Raw genomic sequence first — 20,752 nt, 5'->3', positions numbered from 1 at the left:
AAGAGCTGGACCAAGGAAATATTTTCACTTATTTTTTGAAAAATAAAATACATTTAAAGGAAGACTTTTAAAAAATGACTGAAATTTTAAAAATATGTAATTAAATGACTCAACTTGAACAGGTTTTCTCAATTTAACAATTAGTGATTTTTTTATCCATACAAAGCTACCTACACTGATGAAATCACCAGTCTGCATGCATATTATTTTTTTTTATTGAGAGCAGTTACACAGAACTAAATGTTCACACAACTTATGAAAGATAGCCATGACTATGAATTATATGGATTTAGATATAATTATTATTTTATAAAAATATATAATATATTAAAATGATAGAGACTATATAATAATTATATATAATTCATATTCAGCATTATATGAAATTCAAGCAGACTAGAAGGTTTGAAAGCCTTTTAATCCACTCCTGTCCATAGCATATGGTCTGCTGCTGCTGAGACAATCACAAGAGATTTTTAAACTTCTCTGATTCATATTTTCTGAAACAATCTGAAAATGCTTGTAGAGATCAATGTGATGAGCTACAGGTTTCCCTCAAACTTGACCTCAGTTTTTCTCATCTTGGATTAAGCTATTTTCTATAATAAAAACTAATAAAAATCACCTAAAATTTAGCCACATGCAAAAAACCTAACCTATATCACATATAAAGACACCCTCTTTCGCCCTAAAAGAAACATTTACCAGCAAGCACCTCTGATCCAGCCTCAAGCTCCTGAACATGAAAATAATTATAAACCCTTCCAACATTTGGTTAGAAAAAAAGACTCTTACCTACTAAAAATGATTCCGGCATGGGTTGTCAATCAGTTAGCCTGGTAAGGATATCCAAAAACAAAAACAAACCAAAAAAACCCCTACATTTTTTTCCATCCTAAATGTGCAAAATCTCTTCAGAGAACAAAATAGCCCTCAAGTGGCAGCTGGGAGCTGCAAGGTTTCCTTCCAGACATGGAAGAGGGACTAAATGGAGGGAAAAGAAGGTTTTGCCACCTATGCTCCTGAGCCTTGTAACCAGACTCCCTTTCTCTCCACCTCTTTCCAGCAGGCAAAGATTGTTCCTAATGGTTTGTCTTCATATGGAACAAAATCAAACACCAAGCCAACACCTTAAAAGGGTGGGAAGCTTTTTTTTTTTTTTTAACCAGGAAGAGACGTGACTAAAATATTTAGCAGTCAGCTCAATTGAAAGTAACCATAGACTTGCTTCTGGTTTAAAAAAACCAACACAACAATTTGACAGGACTGTGAGTCAGGATGGGCTGACTTCTGTTTCTAGTCTAGAACTGTCAGTTTGCTGCTCAGAACCCGACTCCCCATCCTCCCTGCCTTCCAAGGGCTCTGGGGAGCCTCCGGACGAGCCCTCTCACTGCTTCTGCACAGACTACTTGCAGGAGCAGCAAGGTTCAGTCTCACAGACTGCTTGGCTCAGTCTGTGGGATTCAGTTTTGCTCTCCAGATTCTGTCTCAGGTTTCCTATTTACTTCCACTCAGCCTTTCAAAGGCTTCGCTTTAACTCCCAAGGACTTCCTCATTCCATTCTAAGATTACCAAATGGCTCTGTTTTGCTGAGGAACCAATTGAATTCTTTGAGAGAAGAGACTGTATAATGACTTCTCTGATTTCTGCATTGGGTACCCTAAAGTTGGTCCGAAAGAACAGAGGTGGGAACGTCATTTCGGATAAGCATCTTACCTGATGGGGCAACAAGCCCAGGTCAGTTGCCTGTGATACCCCAGGGACAGGCCTAGAGCATACTCTTGTCTACACCTGTGCCTCCTCTTAGATTCCCCAGCTCCCTATAATCAATAAGTCACTTAAACCAATGAAGTGTCTCTACAAGGATCAGCTCGCTATTTTCTGAGACTCTCTGTGTTTTCTCCTTTTCAAATTATCTAGGAATTATTTAACTCTGTGTATGTGATAGCCTTCCCACCCTACATCCCCATATAGTATAAGCTATTTGAGGATAGGGAATACTTGTCTTTGAATTCTCAGTGCCTAGCATAGTATATAGTGAGTTCTTAATAAATTTTTGGGGGATTGTAGCATTACCAACCCCCATTCTTATTAGAGCTAATATTTTGAATGAAATAGGATACTTGAAATATTCATAGATATTAGGATGGCGGATGGAAAGTCCATGGGATCCGTGGTTCCCTCACCCTTGTGATGGTGTCTGAGGCTTTAGAATCTCCTTTCCTGATTTTCTGAAAGAGAAGAGTGAAGCCAGAGAAGACCGGAAGCCTGGGCGGCGAGCGGATGAGGGATTATTTCGATTTGGAAGATTCGAGGATCTTGATGTGGGTAAATGCATGGCATCTAGAAGCAAACATAAACAATATTGCAAGTGGTCAGTGGTTCTTTAAAATATAGTCAAGGATAAATGCTGAACTTTAGTGGTCCCCAGTTTTATAGGTATGGGCATTCACCTTCCACCCATGCAGATGGCAACCCCTCAGGGTTTTAATTAATCCATCAATAGTTTACTATGTGCCAGGCACAGTACTAAGGGATAAGAATAGAAAGAAATGCAAAATGTGGTCCCTACTCTCAAGGAGCTCACGGTCTGATGTGGGACATAACATCTAAATGAATAGGTCCAGATAAGATACAGAGTAGAAGGGAAGGCTCTAGCAGCTGGGGAACCAGAAAGGTCTCCTACAGAATGTGATATGTGGACTGAATCTCACAGGAGATGGGAGAAATTTAGAGGAGGATAAGAGCTGCTATGGTGGCCCCAAAATTCATCACTCTGAGGCCATTCTAGTGCTAAACCTCTATGAATTTAACTACATTGGCCATGTGTTGATAAATGTAGAGTCCACGGCAGGTCCTATGCTCTATCCTGGTGTTGGCAAACCCATGGCACACTGTGCCAGAGTGTGCTGGAGGGGGCTACTCCCCTCCCCCCTCTCCATGCATGCCTGAGGACATTCTCTCATCACCCCCCTCCCTCTGCCCAGCAGTCAATGGGAGTGCTTCCTCCCTCTCCAGTCTAGGGTAAGGTAGGGGGGCTTGCACACAGTGTGAGGGTGTAGTTTGGGTCCTTGGTCTCTAAAAGGTTGGTTATCACTGCTCTAGGCTTTTCTAGGACTTGTCAGAATTTAGGCTTCATTAGTCTAACTTTTAAGTGCCCAGTGCTATGTCTTGTGACCTTCAAATAGGACTTTACTAGGAGTAAATGCTAAACGCCCCAAAGAAAAGAGACTCCCTCCTCCATTTTCTCTCCCAGGCCCTCCTTTGGCCCAGACTCACACAGGTCAATAATGTACCCAAGCAGAGGCCACAGGAACTGGGCTGACCTTTACAGAGTTGGGTAGCCAATGATTCTATAGGGAGGGAAGATCTTGACAAAACAGAGATGAGCCTCTCAACACTACAATTCCACTTCTACTACTTCTAGTACTCAGTACCCTATTTATGCAGTTAATTGGATGAATGGAAATATTCATATAGAATCTTAGGCTGGATGACTACTTATTGGAAATATTGCATAGAGGATTTATGGTTGAGGGATGGGTGGCCCTTGATTACTTCAATGGTCATTTCTAAATATAAAATTCTATTCATTTCTCTCCCTCCATACCAGGCAAAAGTCATTTCTCAATCCTGGTTCCCCAATACACAACCAAAAAATTAAGATAGGTGCAGAATAAAAACCTATCCATTTCTCATGTATCTATTTTGCTATTTGGTTTTAGGAATTTTTATTTTAGTGATTCAGTAGGGTAGTGACAGGAATTGTACAAAATGTAGATTTTTTAAAATATGATTTAAAAAATAATCATTTTTTGTACATAAAAGCAAATATAAGTAACCTCTAAATTATATGCTTCACTCTATATTCCCTTTTTTCTTCTCAACTCTTGGCAATTTGATTCTATCACTGAACTGAATTGTTTTTTCCTAAAGTTGTCCACAATCTTTTAATTGCCAGATTGATTCATCTTTTCCCGTCCTTTATCTTTGTTAGCCATCTCTTCTACATTTTACATTGTTGGCTGCTCTTAGATAGTCTCACTTCTCTGAGTTTTCGTGACACTGCTGACTCCTGATTCTCTTCTACTTGTCTAACTAGCTCATCATCTATATGATGCTTTTAACTGTGGGTGTACCCTTAGGCTCTATTTTGCACCCTTGTCTCCTCACTCCCTCTCTAATCTCTTTTGGTGATCTCATCAGTTCTTATAGAAGCAGCTAGGTAGTACAGTGGTTAGAGTGTTGGTCCTGGAATCAGGAAGACTGGAGTTTAAATCCTGCCTTAGACACTTATTGACTTTGTGACCCTAGGCAAGTCACTTAAGTTCTATGTGCCCCAGTTTCCTTAACTTTTAAATGGGTATAATAATAGCACCTACCTCCTGGGGTTGTTGTGAGGATCAAATGAGATAATATTTGTAAAGCACTTAACATAGTAATTGGCATGTGTTGTTGTCCAGTTGTTTTAGTTGTGTCTGACTCTTCATGACTCCTTTTGGGATTTTTTTTGGCATTTGGCCATTTCCTTTTCTAGCTCATTTTTCAGATGAAACTGAGGCAAATAGAATTAAATGTCTTGCCCAGTGATAGTTAGGAAGTGTCTGAGGCAAGATTTGAACTCAGGAAGTTGAGTGTTCCTGACCCTTCTCCTGGCATTCTATGCCAACTGGCACATAGTTGGTACTTAAAAGACACTTCCTTCCCCCCCCCCTTTCATTTAATTAACACTTGTATGCAGATATCTCTCAGATCTAAATATCTTTATCTAGGACCTATAAATGTTGCAAAAATGACAAACTGAATTTTTATAAGTTATTAATGTCAAATTATCTCTTAAGGAGTTGACATTAAAAATTGACTGGAATCTGGAATCAATATTGGATCCCAGTCAAGAGCAGAAGGTTACTGAAATACCATAAGGACTTGGTTGTGAACTGGGTCCAGTTGAAGGTGATATGCTCCAAAGACACTCATACTGAGAGATTCTAGAAGAATTTAAATCAAATTGATTAACAATCCTTCTTTAGAATTTGTGGTTCTATAAAACTTCTATCAAAAAGGAGCTCAAACTTATTAAGATCTTGGGAAAACTGGAGTTATACAGAGACATTATTAACAGTATTGAAGCATGACATAGTCGATAGAAGTCCAGCCTTATAGTTAAGATGACCTAGATTCAAAACCCTATCCATTGCATGTTAACTTTATGAACATGGGTAAGTTGCCTATCCTCTTTGGGGCTCAGTTTCCTCATTTATAAAGTGAGAGGATTATACTCTCTGACCTGTGAGGTCCCTTCCAGCACTAGATCCTATGTAATCTACATAGTCTTTAGAACTATCTTCCTATGTGATCCTACTTGCCAATCTACATTGGTGAAGGGAATTTCCATTCCACTGGAAATCAGTTGAAATCACAAGTCAGGACCACCCTTCTCAGATCCCCCTTTCCTCCTTAAAAAAAACAAAAACAAAACAAAAAACAACCTGCAGAGCTAGAAGACAATACATGTACCCATCATCTCACCATTTTTTGCCTTCCTTAGCCTGTATGTGAGCGGTTGTTTTAACATCTGGTTGACATCGGTGTCATTGCGAAACTTTTTTCTCTGGATTTCTTCAAACCATTCGCCAGTCACTCCTTGGAGCCATCTAATATCTCTCTTTGTTTTCTGGAGTTTGCTGAAATGAAAAAGAAGTATCTGTGCATTTGTTTAATCTGGCACCATCTGCCTTTAGAAAGTCATGCCCTGTGCAGCAGCAAGTACATGCGTCTGCTAGAGTTTATTGAAGTTTATTGACTATAGCCATGATGTCAGTATTTTGTTACAACATCCGCTCCTCATAGATTATGCTATTTACCACTCACTGTGCATAATTTCCACAGTGTTTCAGCTATTATCCTAAAACATACAACTGAAAGCCTGCTGGTTTTCCCAATAGTCCAAATGAATGTCAGGGAAATGAGGACAATCTTGATTGAGCAATGGGCTAACACCCGACCCAGTAGTGACATTAAAGGGCAGACTCCCAGAAACTGGAAAATTCTAGTTCCAACTTGTCCTAGAAAAAAGCAAACATAATATAGCCATGAAAATAGGAGAGGTTATGCAAGTACTTTGGGTGAGCTTTATGCCCAAGTGAAATGAATAAGATTTAGAGTAGACTGGATCTTAGAGGTGATTTAGTCCAACTTCATTCCCTTACATGTGAAACCATTGAGCAATTTGCCCAAGGTGATAGAGATTATTATTATTGTTGCTTTTATTGCTGTTGTTTAGCCATGTCTGACTCTTTGTGACTACTGTTGGCAGTTTTCTTGGTAAAAATACTGTAGTGGTTTGCCATTTCCTTCTCTAGTTCCTCTATATATGAGGAAACTGAGGCAAATAGGGTAAAGTGACTTGCCCAGGCTCACACAACTAGTAAGTATTTTGAGACCAGAACTGAACTGAAGAAGATGAATCTTTCTGACTCCAGACTAGGCACTCTATCTCCTGTGCCACCTAGCTGCCCATTCCTATCACTACTGACATTAACAGAACCCAAGCAAAGATGCTAAAGGAGTGACACAAGGCGGCATGTGCCAGTGGTCACCATGTTCCCTCAGACACTAATGGAGACAGCTCAGGATCTAAACCCAAGAACATTGGGAATCACAAGGCTTCTAGACTGGGGTCCTCAGCTATCATCATGGAAGGTGACCTCTGTGGATATTCAGCCAGGCAGCTGCTATAAACATATTTACTGAAACCCAGAAAAGGAAATTCTTGCCATCCAAATCCCCATCATTGTAAAATGGTTCCACATAAGAAAATGTTTTCTCTGTGGAAATGGCATCGACAGGGAGGAATTGCCATCTCTTTTGCCTCAGGACCCTGGGATCTTTCCACAATTAGTTTGGGCTTGCAGTTGACACTTTCCAGGTGCATCATCTCTCCTACTAGACTGGGAACTCCTTGAGAGCAGCACTTTCCTGCCATATCCCCAGGACAAAGAACTTGGCCCAGAGGGAGTCTTTCCACAATAACCTTTGATCAGGCAGTATGGGGCAGTGAAAAGAACCCTCAGGAAACTGAGGATTCTGATAATGAGCCTTGGGACTCCTTGCTGCCCTCTTGGGATCCTGTGATTGGAAGAGAGGGAGGTGGAAAAAGCTCCTCCCAACACCTCTATTTAAGGAGGGTGCCCAGACCAACCCAATTTCTTCATTTCCCACCCAATGCTCTCCTCCTGATTTCTCTCTCAAGCCTTTACACGGGATCCCTTCCCTTCCCCTTTTCAGCTTCCTTTTATAGGTTGTCTTCTCCCATTAGAGTGTAATGTAAAAAATAGACTCGAATACAGGACTACAACCCCCACAAGCCTTTGTTCCACTTCCCCAGAATGCCTTGTAATCTCACCTGGGCCGAGATCGAGAAGGTATTTAAGCGGATCCAAAGGCTTTTGAGGGCTCTCTGGGCTCTTGGACTACGGCTTTGGGGGCAGATGTGGCTTTTTTTCATAATGTAGGTGAGGTTGTGTCTAGGCCTCTCTATGGCCTGGACACGTGTCTCTTATCCTGTATTTTTTTAAATCCTTAATCTTCAATAAACCTCTAAAAAATATAATACTCCTTGCAGAGAGAAACTAATTTCTACCTGCCTCAGATGCCTCAGTCCCCCCTAAATTTTAATCTTTACAGTAAGCTCTTTGAAGGCAGGGACCCTCTTTTTCATATTTGTATCCCCACCATTAACACAGTGCCTAGAACATGAGAAGTGCTTGATAAATGCTTATTGATTGACTGACTGACCAGTATTATTCACTGAGAAGTTAGTGACTTGCCCAGGGTCATGTAACAAGTTTTTGCAAAGATTGAATCTCTAAATATCATCTCTTATGATTATTTTAGCTCTAAATCTCTGGTCCTAACCCTAGAAGGATTGTTCAAGGCCCCTTGGGTTTTTTTTTTTAACCCTTACAACTATCAAATCTGCACCAGAAGAGAGGCAAGGGCTAGGCAATCAGGGTTAAATGACTTGCTTGGGGGTCACACAGCTAGTAAGTATCTGAAGTCAAATTGGAAGGTCTTCCTGACTCCAGACCTGGCTCTCTATCCACCCTGCTACCTAGCTGCCCATCAAAATTCTTTCTTACTCAGGTGCTGCAGTATCTAGAATTCTATCACTGAAAATTCATTATTTAGGCTAGGCTTAAATACTGCCTTTTCCAATGACCAGGTTCTTTCTTAAAAAACAAAAACATATCTTCAATTTTAGACCCAATACTGTGTATTGGCTCCAAGCAGAAGAGCAGTAAGGGCTAGCCAATGGTGTCACCCAGCTAAGAAGTGTTGGAGGCCTGATTTCAATCCAGTACCTTCTATCTCTAGGCCTGGGTCTCTATCCACTGAGCCACTTAGCTGCTCCCACTCTGGGATCTTTTAAAAAATATTCACTCAGGGGGCACCTGGGTAGCGCAGTGGATTGAGAGTCCTGACCTAGAGACAGGAGGTCCTTCAAATCTGGCCTCAGATACTTCCTAGCTGGGTGACCCTGAGCAAGTCACTTAACTCCCATTGCCTATCCCTTACTGCTCTTCTGTATTAGAACCAATATATAGTCTTGATTCTAAGGTGGAAGGTAAGGGTTTAAAAAAAACATTAAAAATAATCAATATGATTTGGGGTTTTGTTTTTAATTGATAGCTCTGTTACAAAACTTAATAATCTGGAAATAGCATCGAGTGGTAACACATGTATAACCCAGTGGAATTGCTTGTCAGAACCTGGAGGGGGGAGGGAGATGGGAGGGAGAGAATGAATCATGTAACCATGGGAAAAAAAAAATCCAGGATCTCTCACCCAGCTAGGAAATATCTGAGGCCAAATTTGAACCCAGGATCTCCCTTCTCTAGGCCTGGCTCTCTCCCAGAGCTGCCTATGCCCCCGCAAGCCTCTTTTAAAATAACTTATTGCTTGACAGTTTGAGAAGGCTCGCACATGTAGTCAAATAGCATGACATATGTAGTTTAGCAGGGAGATTTCCCTCCTGACAAGCCCAAGAGTTCAACATGGAGGGTAAGTTCTTGCATGGTCAGGGGGCGGCGGGGACAGAAAGGACTCTTGGAAGAGTTTGAAAACCAGACTTTATTTGCTGTGATCTCAGCGCTGCGAGTGCTCTTCCCCCTCCTCTATCCACCCCCTATCTATACCCCACCCCCAACACACAGAGCCTGGGCCACGTGGTGATTCTGCAGCCAGGCCGCCCTCTGTCCAAAGGTTTGTACTTATAAGGCACGGGTGAGGGTTTGGGGCGAGGGGGACGTGGGAGGGGCTGCTGCTAGCCAGGATCTTCTAGCACGGATCACCCAGCCATCAGGCCAAGAACCAGAGGTCATTTAGCCTGGGCACGCTTATAGATAGTCTATGCCCTTACAAAATGTGCTGGCCCCTATCCACCCCTAGCTCCTTCAGCCTTCCATTCCTCCTAGCCATCAATTATAAGCGGTTATTAAACGCTTACTCGGTACAGGGCACTTCATGAGCACTTCATGAGCGACTGACAGCACAAAGAAAACCCCCAAATCACCCTTGTCCTCAAGGAACTTACATTCTTTTTTTTTTTTAAATTTAGTTTAATATTTTTATTAAATTTGCTTATTTAGATATATTTTCCCACGGTTACATAATTCATGTTCTTTCCCTCCCTGCTCTGGGAGCTGCAAGCAGTTCCACTGGGTTATGCATGTATTATAGTTCAAAACCTATTTCCATATTATTCATATTTGTAATGGAGTAATCCTTAAAAACCAAAACCCCAATCACATCCCCATCAAACCACGTTGTGATGTTGTGATCTATCATCTGTTTTTCTTCTGTGTTTCTACTCCCACAGTTCTTCCTCTGAATGTGGATAGTGTTCTTTCTCATAAGTTCCTCAGAATTGTTCAATATCACTGCATTGCCACTAATGGAGAAGTCCATTACATTTGATTGTGCCACTGTGTATCAGTCTCTGTGTACAATGTTCTCCTGGTTCTGCTCTTTTCACTCTGCATCAAGGGAAATTACATTCTAAGGGAGCCGCAAAATGTGTGCATTTATGGATGTATTCATGTGTGTATGTATGCACATACATATGAAAAAGGAGATGCCAAATACTTAACCCTGCATGTCTCAGTTTTCCCATCTGTAAAATGAGCTGGAGAAGGAGATGGCAAACACTTCAGCATCTTTGCCTAGAAAACCTTAAATGGGGTCATAAAGAGTCAGACATGATTGGACAGCCACATAATAGAAAGGGGACCAGGTTGTAAATGTAGACCTTTAAATAGAAAACAGAAGAATTTATATTTGATATTAGAAGCAAGATTAGGTTCAAACTAAAGGACTACAAGCATGTAGCTACTATTGGCAATTCCCAAGTTACAAATGTGATAATCTGTAACCAATAATACATGGAATTTTCAAAGAACTTTATCTACAGAGGCTCACAATAATCCTGCAATTTCTATTATCCCCATTTTACAGATGAAGAGATACTTTTAGAAAGACTGAGTGATTTGCCTAGGGTCCTAGTGTCAAACAGGATTCAAGTCTTAATACCACCTCCACAAATGTACAATTACAAATTGCCCTGTCCATCTTCTCCCTTTGCTATCTCTCTGCTTACTCTATTTAGTTGCTTTTCAGTTGTGTTTGACTCTTCATGATTACATTTGGCAAGTGATTCCAGGCCTGACACTCTATCCACTGTGCCCCCTAGTTTCCTATTATACCTTATCTAGTATGTATTTCTCCCTTTCCAGACATACGAGCTTACTTGCTTTTTGGAGCTAGTCAGGAAGCCCTGAGTACAAATCCAGCTTCAGACACTGATTAACTGTGAGATCCTGGGCAAATGACTTAACCCTGTTTATCTCAGTTTCCTCATTTGTAAATTAAGCTGGAAAAGAAAATGGCAAACCATTCCATTATCTTTGCTAGGAAAACCCCAAAAGGGGTCACTAAGAGTCAGAAAATTGAACAAACAACAACTTGCTGAATCTAAGTTAGGCTCTGGCTATTGTATTACAGAGTCTCCCATGTGGCTTTTTGGGTACTCTGGTTTAAGCCAGTTTCTATAGGTCAGGTGTTTACAACTCAAGTCTCCATGGTATATATTAGAAAGTTACTATTTAACTTTGAGATAGGACCATAGAGAATTCACAGAAAAGAAACATACTAAGGCAAGAAGATAACTCATGGAAAGCAATTTCAAATCAATTCAACAATTTAATTAAATTTCAGCACTGACCAAGAGTAATTAAAACTAAACAAAACAAAAACTACAGTTTTACTGAGAAGAGAATCCTCAATGTTGAAAATTTCTTCATCAGGGAAGGTCAACATTTGCTCTGCAACTTACAGTTTTTAGAGAGTTATGTGGGGACACTGACAGCTTAAGTCTCCATAGGGATCTCAAATTTAACATGTCGAAAGCAGCCCTCATCTTTCTCCCCCAAAATAGCTCTCTTTTGGATTTTTATTTTACTCTTGTTATCCTTCCAGTCACCCAGGTTCTCATCCTCAGTGCTATCCTTGATTCCTCACTCTTAATCACTCCCCATAGACACTTAGTTGCCAGATTTCTCTTCACAACCTTAATGACACATATGTCCTCTCTTCTCTACTCAACACATTCTAAGTCAGAACCTTATCATCTCCCACTAGTATCATGACAATTGATAGCCTCCTATTTGGTCTCTGTACCTTGAGCCTTTCTCCTGATGCTATTCCTTCATCCATAGTCACCCAAGAGAGCCTTCCCTTAAAAAGAATCCAATTCTTCACCTACCTCCTCAATAAACTCCAGTGGTTCCCTACTGCCTCTAGGATCAAATCTAAATTCTTGTATTTGGCATTTAAAATTCTTTACAATCTAGATCCTTCCTATCTTCTTTCCAAAGTTTTTTTGTTTTGTTTTGTTTTTACAAATTGTTTCCTTCCACATACTCTCCATTTCAACCATCCATCTCCATGCCTTTGCACTCTCTTTGTCTCATGCTTGGAATCTACTTCTTCCTCTTGGATCCCTGCTTTCCATGAAAACTCAGCTCAAATGTCATCTTCAAATGATGCATTTCTTGACCCTCCCCCAAGTCACTAGTATGCTTCCTTCCCAAGCTACCCTATATTTATTGTGTGTATGAATGCTTACATATAGGGCAGCTAGATGTCACAGTGGAGGGAACACTGGAGCCCAGAGTCAAGAAGAATGGTCTTCCTGAGTTCAAGACCCTTATTAGTTATGTGATCCTGGGAAAGTCACTTAACCTGTTTGTTTCAGTTTCTTCATCTGTAAAATGAGCTGGAGATGTAACTGGCAGACCACTCCAGTATCCTTGCCAAGAAAACCCCAACTAGCATCATGGAGAGTTGGATACAACTAAAATGACTAAACAACAGTACCTACATGTGGGCATATTATCTCCTCTGTTAGAATAGAAACTATTTAAGTGTAGAAACTATTTCACAGCTGTCTTTTTATCTCCAGCACTTCATATAATATCTATTTTATAGATCTAAGGACTGGACTTCTGATTTGGTTGATATAGAAAACTCCCAGGAGCAGTCTAGCACCTTCTTGGCAGTTTCTAGCTTTAGGCAGTTAGTTACCTTTGAGTTTAGTGACTTGTCCTTGGTCACACAGCCAGTATGTACTGGAGGTGATATGTGAATTAATGTCCTCCTAGATTCCAGGATGAGATGTCAATTTATTATGCCATGCTGCCTTAATAAATGCAAGTGGATTAATTTATTGAGGTGATTTGTCCTGGGTAAGGCTATTTCAGAAACGAGAGGGAAAACCACAGCTGCTTCTGTTCATATTAAATCCCATTTTCTTTGACCTAGCACATATTAAGTACTTAAAAAAATACTTGATTCATCAAGCTTTTATCACACACCTAATACATACCAGCCAACCTTATATAGATAAAGACTTAATGGAGGCATCTGGGTGGCACAATGTATTGAGAGCCAGGCCTAGAGATGGGAGGTCCTAGGTTCAAATCTGGCCTCAGATACTTCCTACCTATGTGACCCTAGGCAACTCATTTAACCCCCATTGCCTAGCCCTTAACCTTAAGGGTTTAACAAAAAAAAGACTTAGCCTTGAAGCCAAGGAAAACTTGGGTTCAAGTTGCCCCACTGGGATATATATTGCTGGGTGACACATGCAGAAAAGGTACAGACTTGCATTGGTAAAAGGAGTTTTCTCACTTAGAAATTTCCCACACCAGTGAAACCCCAAGCCTAGTTCATATCTCTAAGGGCCAAGTATTATGTTAGTCATTGGGGATACCCAAACAAAAAGTAAAAAATGGTCCCTGCCTCCAAGCAGTCTAATTAAACATAGCCAAGCTTCTTTAATCTGGCAATGTTATTTATGATTGTTGGGTAGTATTAATAAGTGTTGTATGAACTCCTTTGCCCACCTCTCCCCCAATAATCATAATAGGTAATGAAATTGTGGGTATACTCATCCTTACAATTATTATTTTATCAGATAAGAATATCTGACCTAGAAATATAAACTCAACTTAGAGCTTTTAGCAACATTAAGGGTTCAGAAATGATATAATTCCAAAGTTTTAAAGCAGGAACATTTTAGGGAGCTGAGTTGGGGGAAGAGTTAGACTGCATCTTCCATGTGAAAAGGAACTTTCATTCAAGTAATTCTGTGGACAGAATCCAGGTCAGTCAGAGAGTTGTGAAGAAATTAATTTCTCTCTGAAACTGAGGGATATAACTGTAGCCTAGAAAGAAATGATTTTTCTTTCCCTTGTCAAAAGGCTAGCAAAGGAAAATAGTTTTGGCTTCTAGTTAAGTAACAAATAAAATTGTACTTTAACATTCCCTTATACTTCAAAAAATATACAAAGTTTGTATACTTTCAACAGTTGACTGCACTTGTTGGCATAAAATAATTGACTCTATAAATCATTCATTTTGGTCCCCTAGTCTTAAAGTACCTTAAAACATCACAGAAGCTAAATCATTAACTCCAGGTAGAATGAGAGCTATGCATTTAAAGTAGGGACACAATGATACGTTCAATGCTCAACTGGCTTGTAAATGTGATGAATGTTGACTTCGCTCACAGGCAAGATACAAGCTATTTATAGGTAAAAGAAATAGAAATTAAGAGAAACCTGTAGATTCTACATAAAAATAGTCTTTTAAAAGGGAGTAGGGGAACCATACTTACTACTGGGGAGGTTCAGGTTGGTGGTTCTCAAACTAGGTATTTTGAAACGCAGTAGGCAATGCTAATAGGGGATCCATGCCAAATTCTAATACAGTGCATTACTCTATTGGTTCCCCAGAAATGGGAGCTATTAGTTTGCCCAAGAAGGAATGAACTCGACCAGGTTGGAAAATGGAGTTTCTGTGGAGGTTAATGCTTCTGTGCCAATAAGAGTTGGGCTGGGGCTATGAGGTGCTCTTGCATTTCCAACAAGAGAAAGATAGATAGATATAATCAGTAGATAGATAGATAGATAGATAGACAGACAGAGAGAGAGACAGACAGACAGACACAGAGACAAAGATAGAGAGACAGAGACACAGACACAGATAGACACACAGAGACAGAGACAGAGACAGACAGAGACAGGGACAGTGAGATAGAGACAGACAGAGGCAGAGACACAGAGAGAGAGAAAAGAAGAAGAAAGAAGAGAAGAAGGAGAAGAAGAAGAAGAAAAAGAAGCAGAAAGAAGAGAAGAAGCAGAAGCAGGAGAAGGAGAAGGAGAAGGAGAAGGAGGAGGAGGAGGAGGAGGAGGAAGAGGAGGAGGAGGAGGAGGAGGAGAAGAAGAAGAAGAAGAAGAAGAAGAAGAAGAAGAAGAAGAAGAAGAAGAAGAAGAAGAAGAAGAAGAAGAAGAAGAAGAAGAAGAAGAAGAAGAAGAAGAAGAAGAAGAAGAAGAAGAAGAAGAAGAAGAAGAAGAAGAAGAAGAAGAAGAAGAAGAAGAAAGAGGAGGAGGAGGAGAAAGAGGAGGAGAAGGATAATAGTGCTAACATACAAATATTCTGAAAGTCTTCTATGGACATGCCTCCACCTGATGTTGCCCTAGCTAATATTTCACAAGGATATCATTAATATATTATGACCAAATCCTGTAATAAGGTTATGCTACCTCACTCTGACTGAAATTGACTGATGGAGGTACAGATTATATATCAAAAGTCCCAGTGGCCCAAGTATAAGCCTGTTTACTGTTGCTACTGCTTGTGCATAAATATTGTTCTTAAAGAACCAATTGCATCTTGTAATGCTGTTTCACCTCAGGAGTTTTTTTCTGGAACCAGTTAACAATGTGAGGCAAAGTATTCCTGAACTGTATTTCACTCTGACAGTGATTTGTTTAACTTGATCAGGGAACTTTTCATATAAGTGTTCTGGATAGTCACATTCCAGTCAAGGTTACTTGTAAAAGAAAAAACATATTGGCTATGTACTTTTTACTTTGCTATTTAATACAAATAATATGAAGCTATCTACATCCTCTTTGGAAGCCTTTGTAATCTGTTATAATAACAGCTCACATTTCTATCTTATTACTCTCTGGATAGCCTTTGGGATATTACATAGTTCTTTTAATGATTTCAATTTTCTTCTCCCTGAAACAAAGGCTAATAATTTAAGAGCCAAAATTCTTCTTGTGATATCATATGATTATATTTATCAAAATTGAAGTTAGGTCTAACCTAAATGGTAGCAGAGAAGAGTATGGTGGGCATCTCTAGGCTACAGCAATTAATAAATGAGTAATTGTATATTAGAAATAAAGGATACTATCAGAGAACTATGTAACCAGAAAGAAGATGAGTTGATGCGCAGCAAGGAGAATCCTGATCAATAATGGATCTATTATATATATGTATATAATGTCTGCCATTTATACAGCATTTAAGGTTTCCAAAAGCCCTTTGATATAGGCAAAATAAAGTATTATTATTCCATTTCACTGATGGGTATAGTGATACTTAGGTTGTGTCTTGCCCAGAGTCACACAGCTAGTAAATGTCTGAGGCTAGATTTGAACTCAAGTCTTTATGATGCCAGATGTGGTACTCTATCCACTGTACCATCAAGCTGTCCACACTGGCTCTATATATGTTTACTTGCATCCATTGTGCCAAGATAGACATTTTCTAATTTGTAAATGTATTTCTATTTTAATTATGCAAAAAGTAAACATAATGGTAAAATTAAATTTAGATTTATTTAAAATTATTTCTATATATTGTTTTTACATTATTTATATTTCCTGATGTCTCTCTCCTGCCTTCTCTTATAAGAAATAGCCTTCCCTTATAAAGAAGAATAAAAAAGAGCAAATACATCTCAGCCAAACTAACCAGCCTATCAAAAAAGTCAGATATTATACGTAATGTTCCACATCCATTACCAAACTCCTTGATGAACACCTTTACAAAGAAATGGGAGGAGTTCCCTTCTCACATATCTTCCTTTTAGTTCAAGCTTAGGCATAATAATTTTATAGTGTTTAGTTTGTTTGTTTTACTGCTAGTCCTCCCATTATAATGCACAGTCCTTGTATATATTGTTTTTCTGGTTCTACTTACTTTATTTTGAATCACTTCATCTAAATCTTTTTTTCCTTCTCTGTATTCATTGTTTCTTAGAGCAAATTTATATCCCATTATATTCAGGTATGATCATTTGTTTAGCCGTTCTGATAGGCCTCTACTTTGCTTCTAAATCTTTTCTTCTACAAAAAAGTTTAGGTGAAATTTTTTTAGGATAATTATTAAAGCTCTCAGTCCAGTTTTTGCATAAAAGGAGCAGAAAGAAGTCAACCAGAATCAGATTTTGGTTGTCAGACTAAATACACTACTTTAAAAAAAATTTGACTAAATATGACTACTTCTATCCATTGAGGATAGCAAATACTTGTGTGATACTATTCAAGTGTAATTCACATCATAATATCTTTTTTGACAAGTTGCTGCTATATCTAGCTAAGTGGTACATTACAATTATCTGACCTAAACTGCATTATCGTTTTGGCAAACCTGGGCAAAACTTGGAACATAAATAGTAACAGCTTTTTGCAGTCAGTATACTAATCATTTTCCAAACATTACACAAAGAGATTAGTCTTCGTAGGCTATGGTTATAACCAAATGTCATAAAGCTTGGTTTCCCTTGTGGGAGTGGATGTGATTTCTCCTTCCTCTGAACTAAGTTAATCCTTAATACTTCTCCTAATTGCACTTGTGTGTTCTACCTTTATTCCTAGAATATTATGAGATGGAAGTAGTCTTAGAGATACTCAAATCTAGTTCCTTCTTTTTACAGTTGAGAGGAAGGTGCCTTGCTCAAGGTTTTATGACTTATTGGCAAAGTTGGAACCAGCTTCCCAAATTCTAGATACCCAATCTAGTATTTTTCCTTCCATATGGTGTTTCCTTCTATTGTCTTTTTGCCTTTCAGTCCACCCTTGGCTGACTATGTAAGTGGTATTCTAAAACTCTGATTTCCACCAACATTCTTATGGAAATATCTTTGCTTAATATCATTAGAACCATACTGCTGCAGTGCAAAATGGTTGAGGAAGGATCTTTTCATTAAGTATCAGTAAAAATTGTCATTTCTAGCAAGAATGAATTTATTTTCTTTCTGTTTGACAACCATTACACATAGAAAGTTATAAATGGCATGCCTTAAGTGGGAATATTTTTTGTACTGGCCTGTGATTTCATTGGTGTAAAAAACTCCCATTAAAGAACTCCACCTCTTAGAAAGTTGACTAAGGACATTGAGAAGTTAGTTAAGTGAACTGTGACCAGGTTCACGTAGCTAATATCTGTGAAAAATGGGAATCAAACTCTTATTTCCAAGACAGGTGGTATCTACTACCTACATCATGCTGCCTCTGGAGGGAAGATGCCTGAAATACAACTTTAAGTATTTAATGCCATGAGGAACATTAAAATTCTAAGTCAAGGATTTTCTAGAAAGTTGGGGCTGAAAATAAGACCTAACCACTACAAGTATAGGGTCTCCTTTGGTTTTCCTATCCAGAAAGATACCACTTCTAAGCACCAATCCTATACTTGCCCTCATTCACTAAGGAAAAGAGATTTAGAGTTAAGCATGTCCCCTCCCCAGGAAGAAACATGAATAGAGGAAAGCACTTTTTCCCCTTTACTGACTTCTGCAACTGAGGACTCAATTGTTGAGTGTTGAGCAGCTCCCTCTGAAAAGATTGTTACAAAAGAAAGGCTATTACTAACATCATCAGTGATCTCTTTCCTGAATTAACCCATATTCAAAACGTTCAGAGGGCAGAGATCAGTGGAAATCAGCAGTGCATTGAAAATGGGCCATGAAATATATAAATAACAATAAAATATGAAAATATTAAATAAACAACTTTAAATATGAATATGAAATATAAAAAAGAAAAATCTTTTAAAAAATTAATGAAAGCAACAACACAACATGGGGCAAGAAGCTAGCTGACTTCAGAGAAAAATTCCTAGGAGGCTGCAGAAGTTCCCTAAAAAGTGAAAAAAGTAATACCAACACTCAAATGAATTGAGATAATATGATTCATTTAAATTCTCTGAAATCCTGACAACTGTATCTCTTGAGTAAGGTAAAAAAATATGTGTCTTTTAAAAACTGCTGAGGTCTTTCCTTGCCAACCTCCCCTACCCCTCCAGTGGATTTCTCATTCAGTGTTTTACTATAAGAAAAATGCCATTTCCTATGGAGCATAAAGTTTAGGAGATTTTTGTTCTGGGTTGGATTCTACCTTCTTCCAACTCTGAAATTCTGAGATGTCATTCTCTGATAAGGAATGGTAAAGGGCTTTAAGATCATGTCATTCTCTAAGGGTCAGTTGAGGGCAAAAGGGATGTTCAAACTGGAAAAGAGAGAACTTGGTGGGAAGTGATGTGTATCTTGAATTATAATATTTATAGTGCTATTAACTGGAGGAAAATTAGAATTGTCCTCCTTGATCCCAGAAAGGAAGAACTAGAAGCAATGAGTGATACTTCCTGACTATCTCAAAGTGAAATGACTCCCTTGGGAGACCGCAGGGTTTGCCTTATTAGATCTTTAAGCAAAAGCTGGATCTCCAAGCAATATGCTACTTGTCATAGGAGTTCATACCTATATTTGGAATAGATCTACAGGTTATCTTGTCCAATCCCCCATCTTAATGTTGAAGCCCTGGTAAGTAAAATAAATTGCCCAAGATCACACTGATATTAAGTGTCAGAAGTACCAGAGGTTTACATAGGCTAAGGATTGTTTTCTATTTTATTTCCAACTTTTATATTGATGATGCCCTTTATTCTATTGGCCTTTTGAGTCATGGCAATACACTGGAATGACATCCTGAGGCAACAGGGACACACAGGTTCCTTTGCTGTGTCTAGCAACTGGCTTGGAGTAACTTGGAAATAAGGCATTTCTTTCATTTGTTCAACAAGCATTTATTAGATGTTTATATAATTGAGAGGGAATGTGCTAGGTATTGGGGGCAAAAAAGGAAAAGAAAAACATAGTTTGCCCCCAAGAAATAAATTTTTGGTGGGGGAAATGGAGGGGACACAACATTTAAATAGATAAATATTATATAAATTAAGGAGGGAGAAAGCATTAACAACTATGTGAATCAGGAAATGCTTTCCATTGCAAATTATGTGCTCCAGAAAAAGTTTTAAAATTGCCCTCCCCTCCCTGACAGAAGGTGTGATTCTTCACTGTAACAAATACAATTTGACTCATCACAAACTCAATACCTATAGTTCCCAGAAAATTAAAATTTTGGCATTGAAAATAAGGATTTTAATTTGAAAAAGTAGCATTTAAAAGTGTCTTTCACTGTGCAAAACTCGGGCAGTCGTTATGTATTTCCTCTTTGCTTAAGGGGCTGATGGCTACCTACCTCATTCTTGGTACCTTCACCCCCCCCCCCCTTTAAAACCCATATCTTCCATCTAGAATCAATACTAGCATTGATTCCAACGCAGAAGAACAGTAAGAGCTAGGCAATGGGATTTAAGTGACTTGTTCAGGGCTATTTGAACCCAGGACCTCCCATTTCCAGCCCTGATTCTCAATCCACTGAGCCACTTAGCTGCTCTTACTTTTTTTTTTTAACACCTACAATTTGAATGATTCCCAGCCATTCCATTACTTAGCACTTGCCCTCTGCCCTAGAGCGTGCAGCCCTTGCTTCTTTCCCTTTTATGAGTTTACATATACTTTTGGAACTCAAGAGGACTGGAGAAGATGCAGCTCACTCTGGGGTCCCTTCTAATGCCAATACGCAGTAACTTCTGATGGGAAATGAGATGCAGATATCCCAGCATGACTTTCACTTCATCTTCACCCAACATTTCAGAACCCATCACATTCTTATTGCTAGAGATAATAGCTAGTCTCAGAATCTCAAGTCTTGCTTGCAATTCTCTAAGGCTTATTTCCAAAAGCAATCTCGATTCTGCCATCGGACCAAATTCCCCTTTCAACAGGTTATGTGAAATAAGCCTGTGAAAAGAACGAATCTATCTTATGCGTCACTTGTGACTTTTATTCATAATGAGTATTTCTATTATTTATATGCAATCATAAATGAACACCATCTACTCAACAGTGTACCAGGAGCTTTAGGAATACAGAAAGAGGCCAAGACATGAATCCTGCCTTCAAGGAGCTTTTGGTGATACAAGACTAACC

The 20,752-nt window shown here is 39.0% G+C and overlaps 1 protein-coding gene across 3 annotated transcripts in view; it reads right to left on the bottom strand.

Annotated features, from left to right (window-relative positions):
* The window catches only part of EXPH5 (exophilin 5), a 119,820-nt gene that overhangs the window by 44,956 nt on the left and 54,112 nt on the right, over positions 1-20,752 (bottom strand). For 2 of the 3 annotated variants that reach the window (XM_007494875.3, XM_007494874.3), the window contains exons 2-3: positions 5,530-5,684; positions 2,187-2,343 (exon numbers count right to left, since the gene is read on the bottom strand). In XM_007494875.3, coding sequence (XP_007494937.2) covers positions 2,187-2,343; positions 5,530-5,684 — 312 coding nt within the window. Of the gene's footprint in view, positions 1-795; positions 2,344-5,529; positions 5,685-20,752 lie in introns of those variants that run through there. The other variant, XM_016433873.2, reaches the window with a different exon arrangement.

Source organism: Monodelphis domestica, chromosome 4 (genome assembly GCF_027887165.1).
Source record: "Monodelphis domestica isolate mMonDom1 chromosome 4, mMonDom1.pri, whole genome shotgun sequence".
NCBI lineage: Eukaryota > Metazoa > Chordata > Mammalia > Didelphimorphia > Didelphidae > Monodelphis > Monodelphis domestica.
Note: the sequence above shows the minus strand (reverse complement) of the source record. Positions and strands in the feature narration are given on the sequence as shown.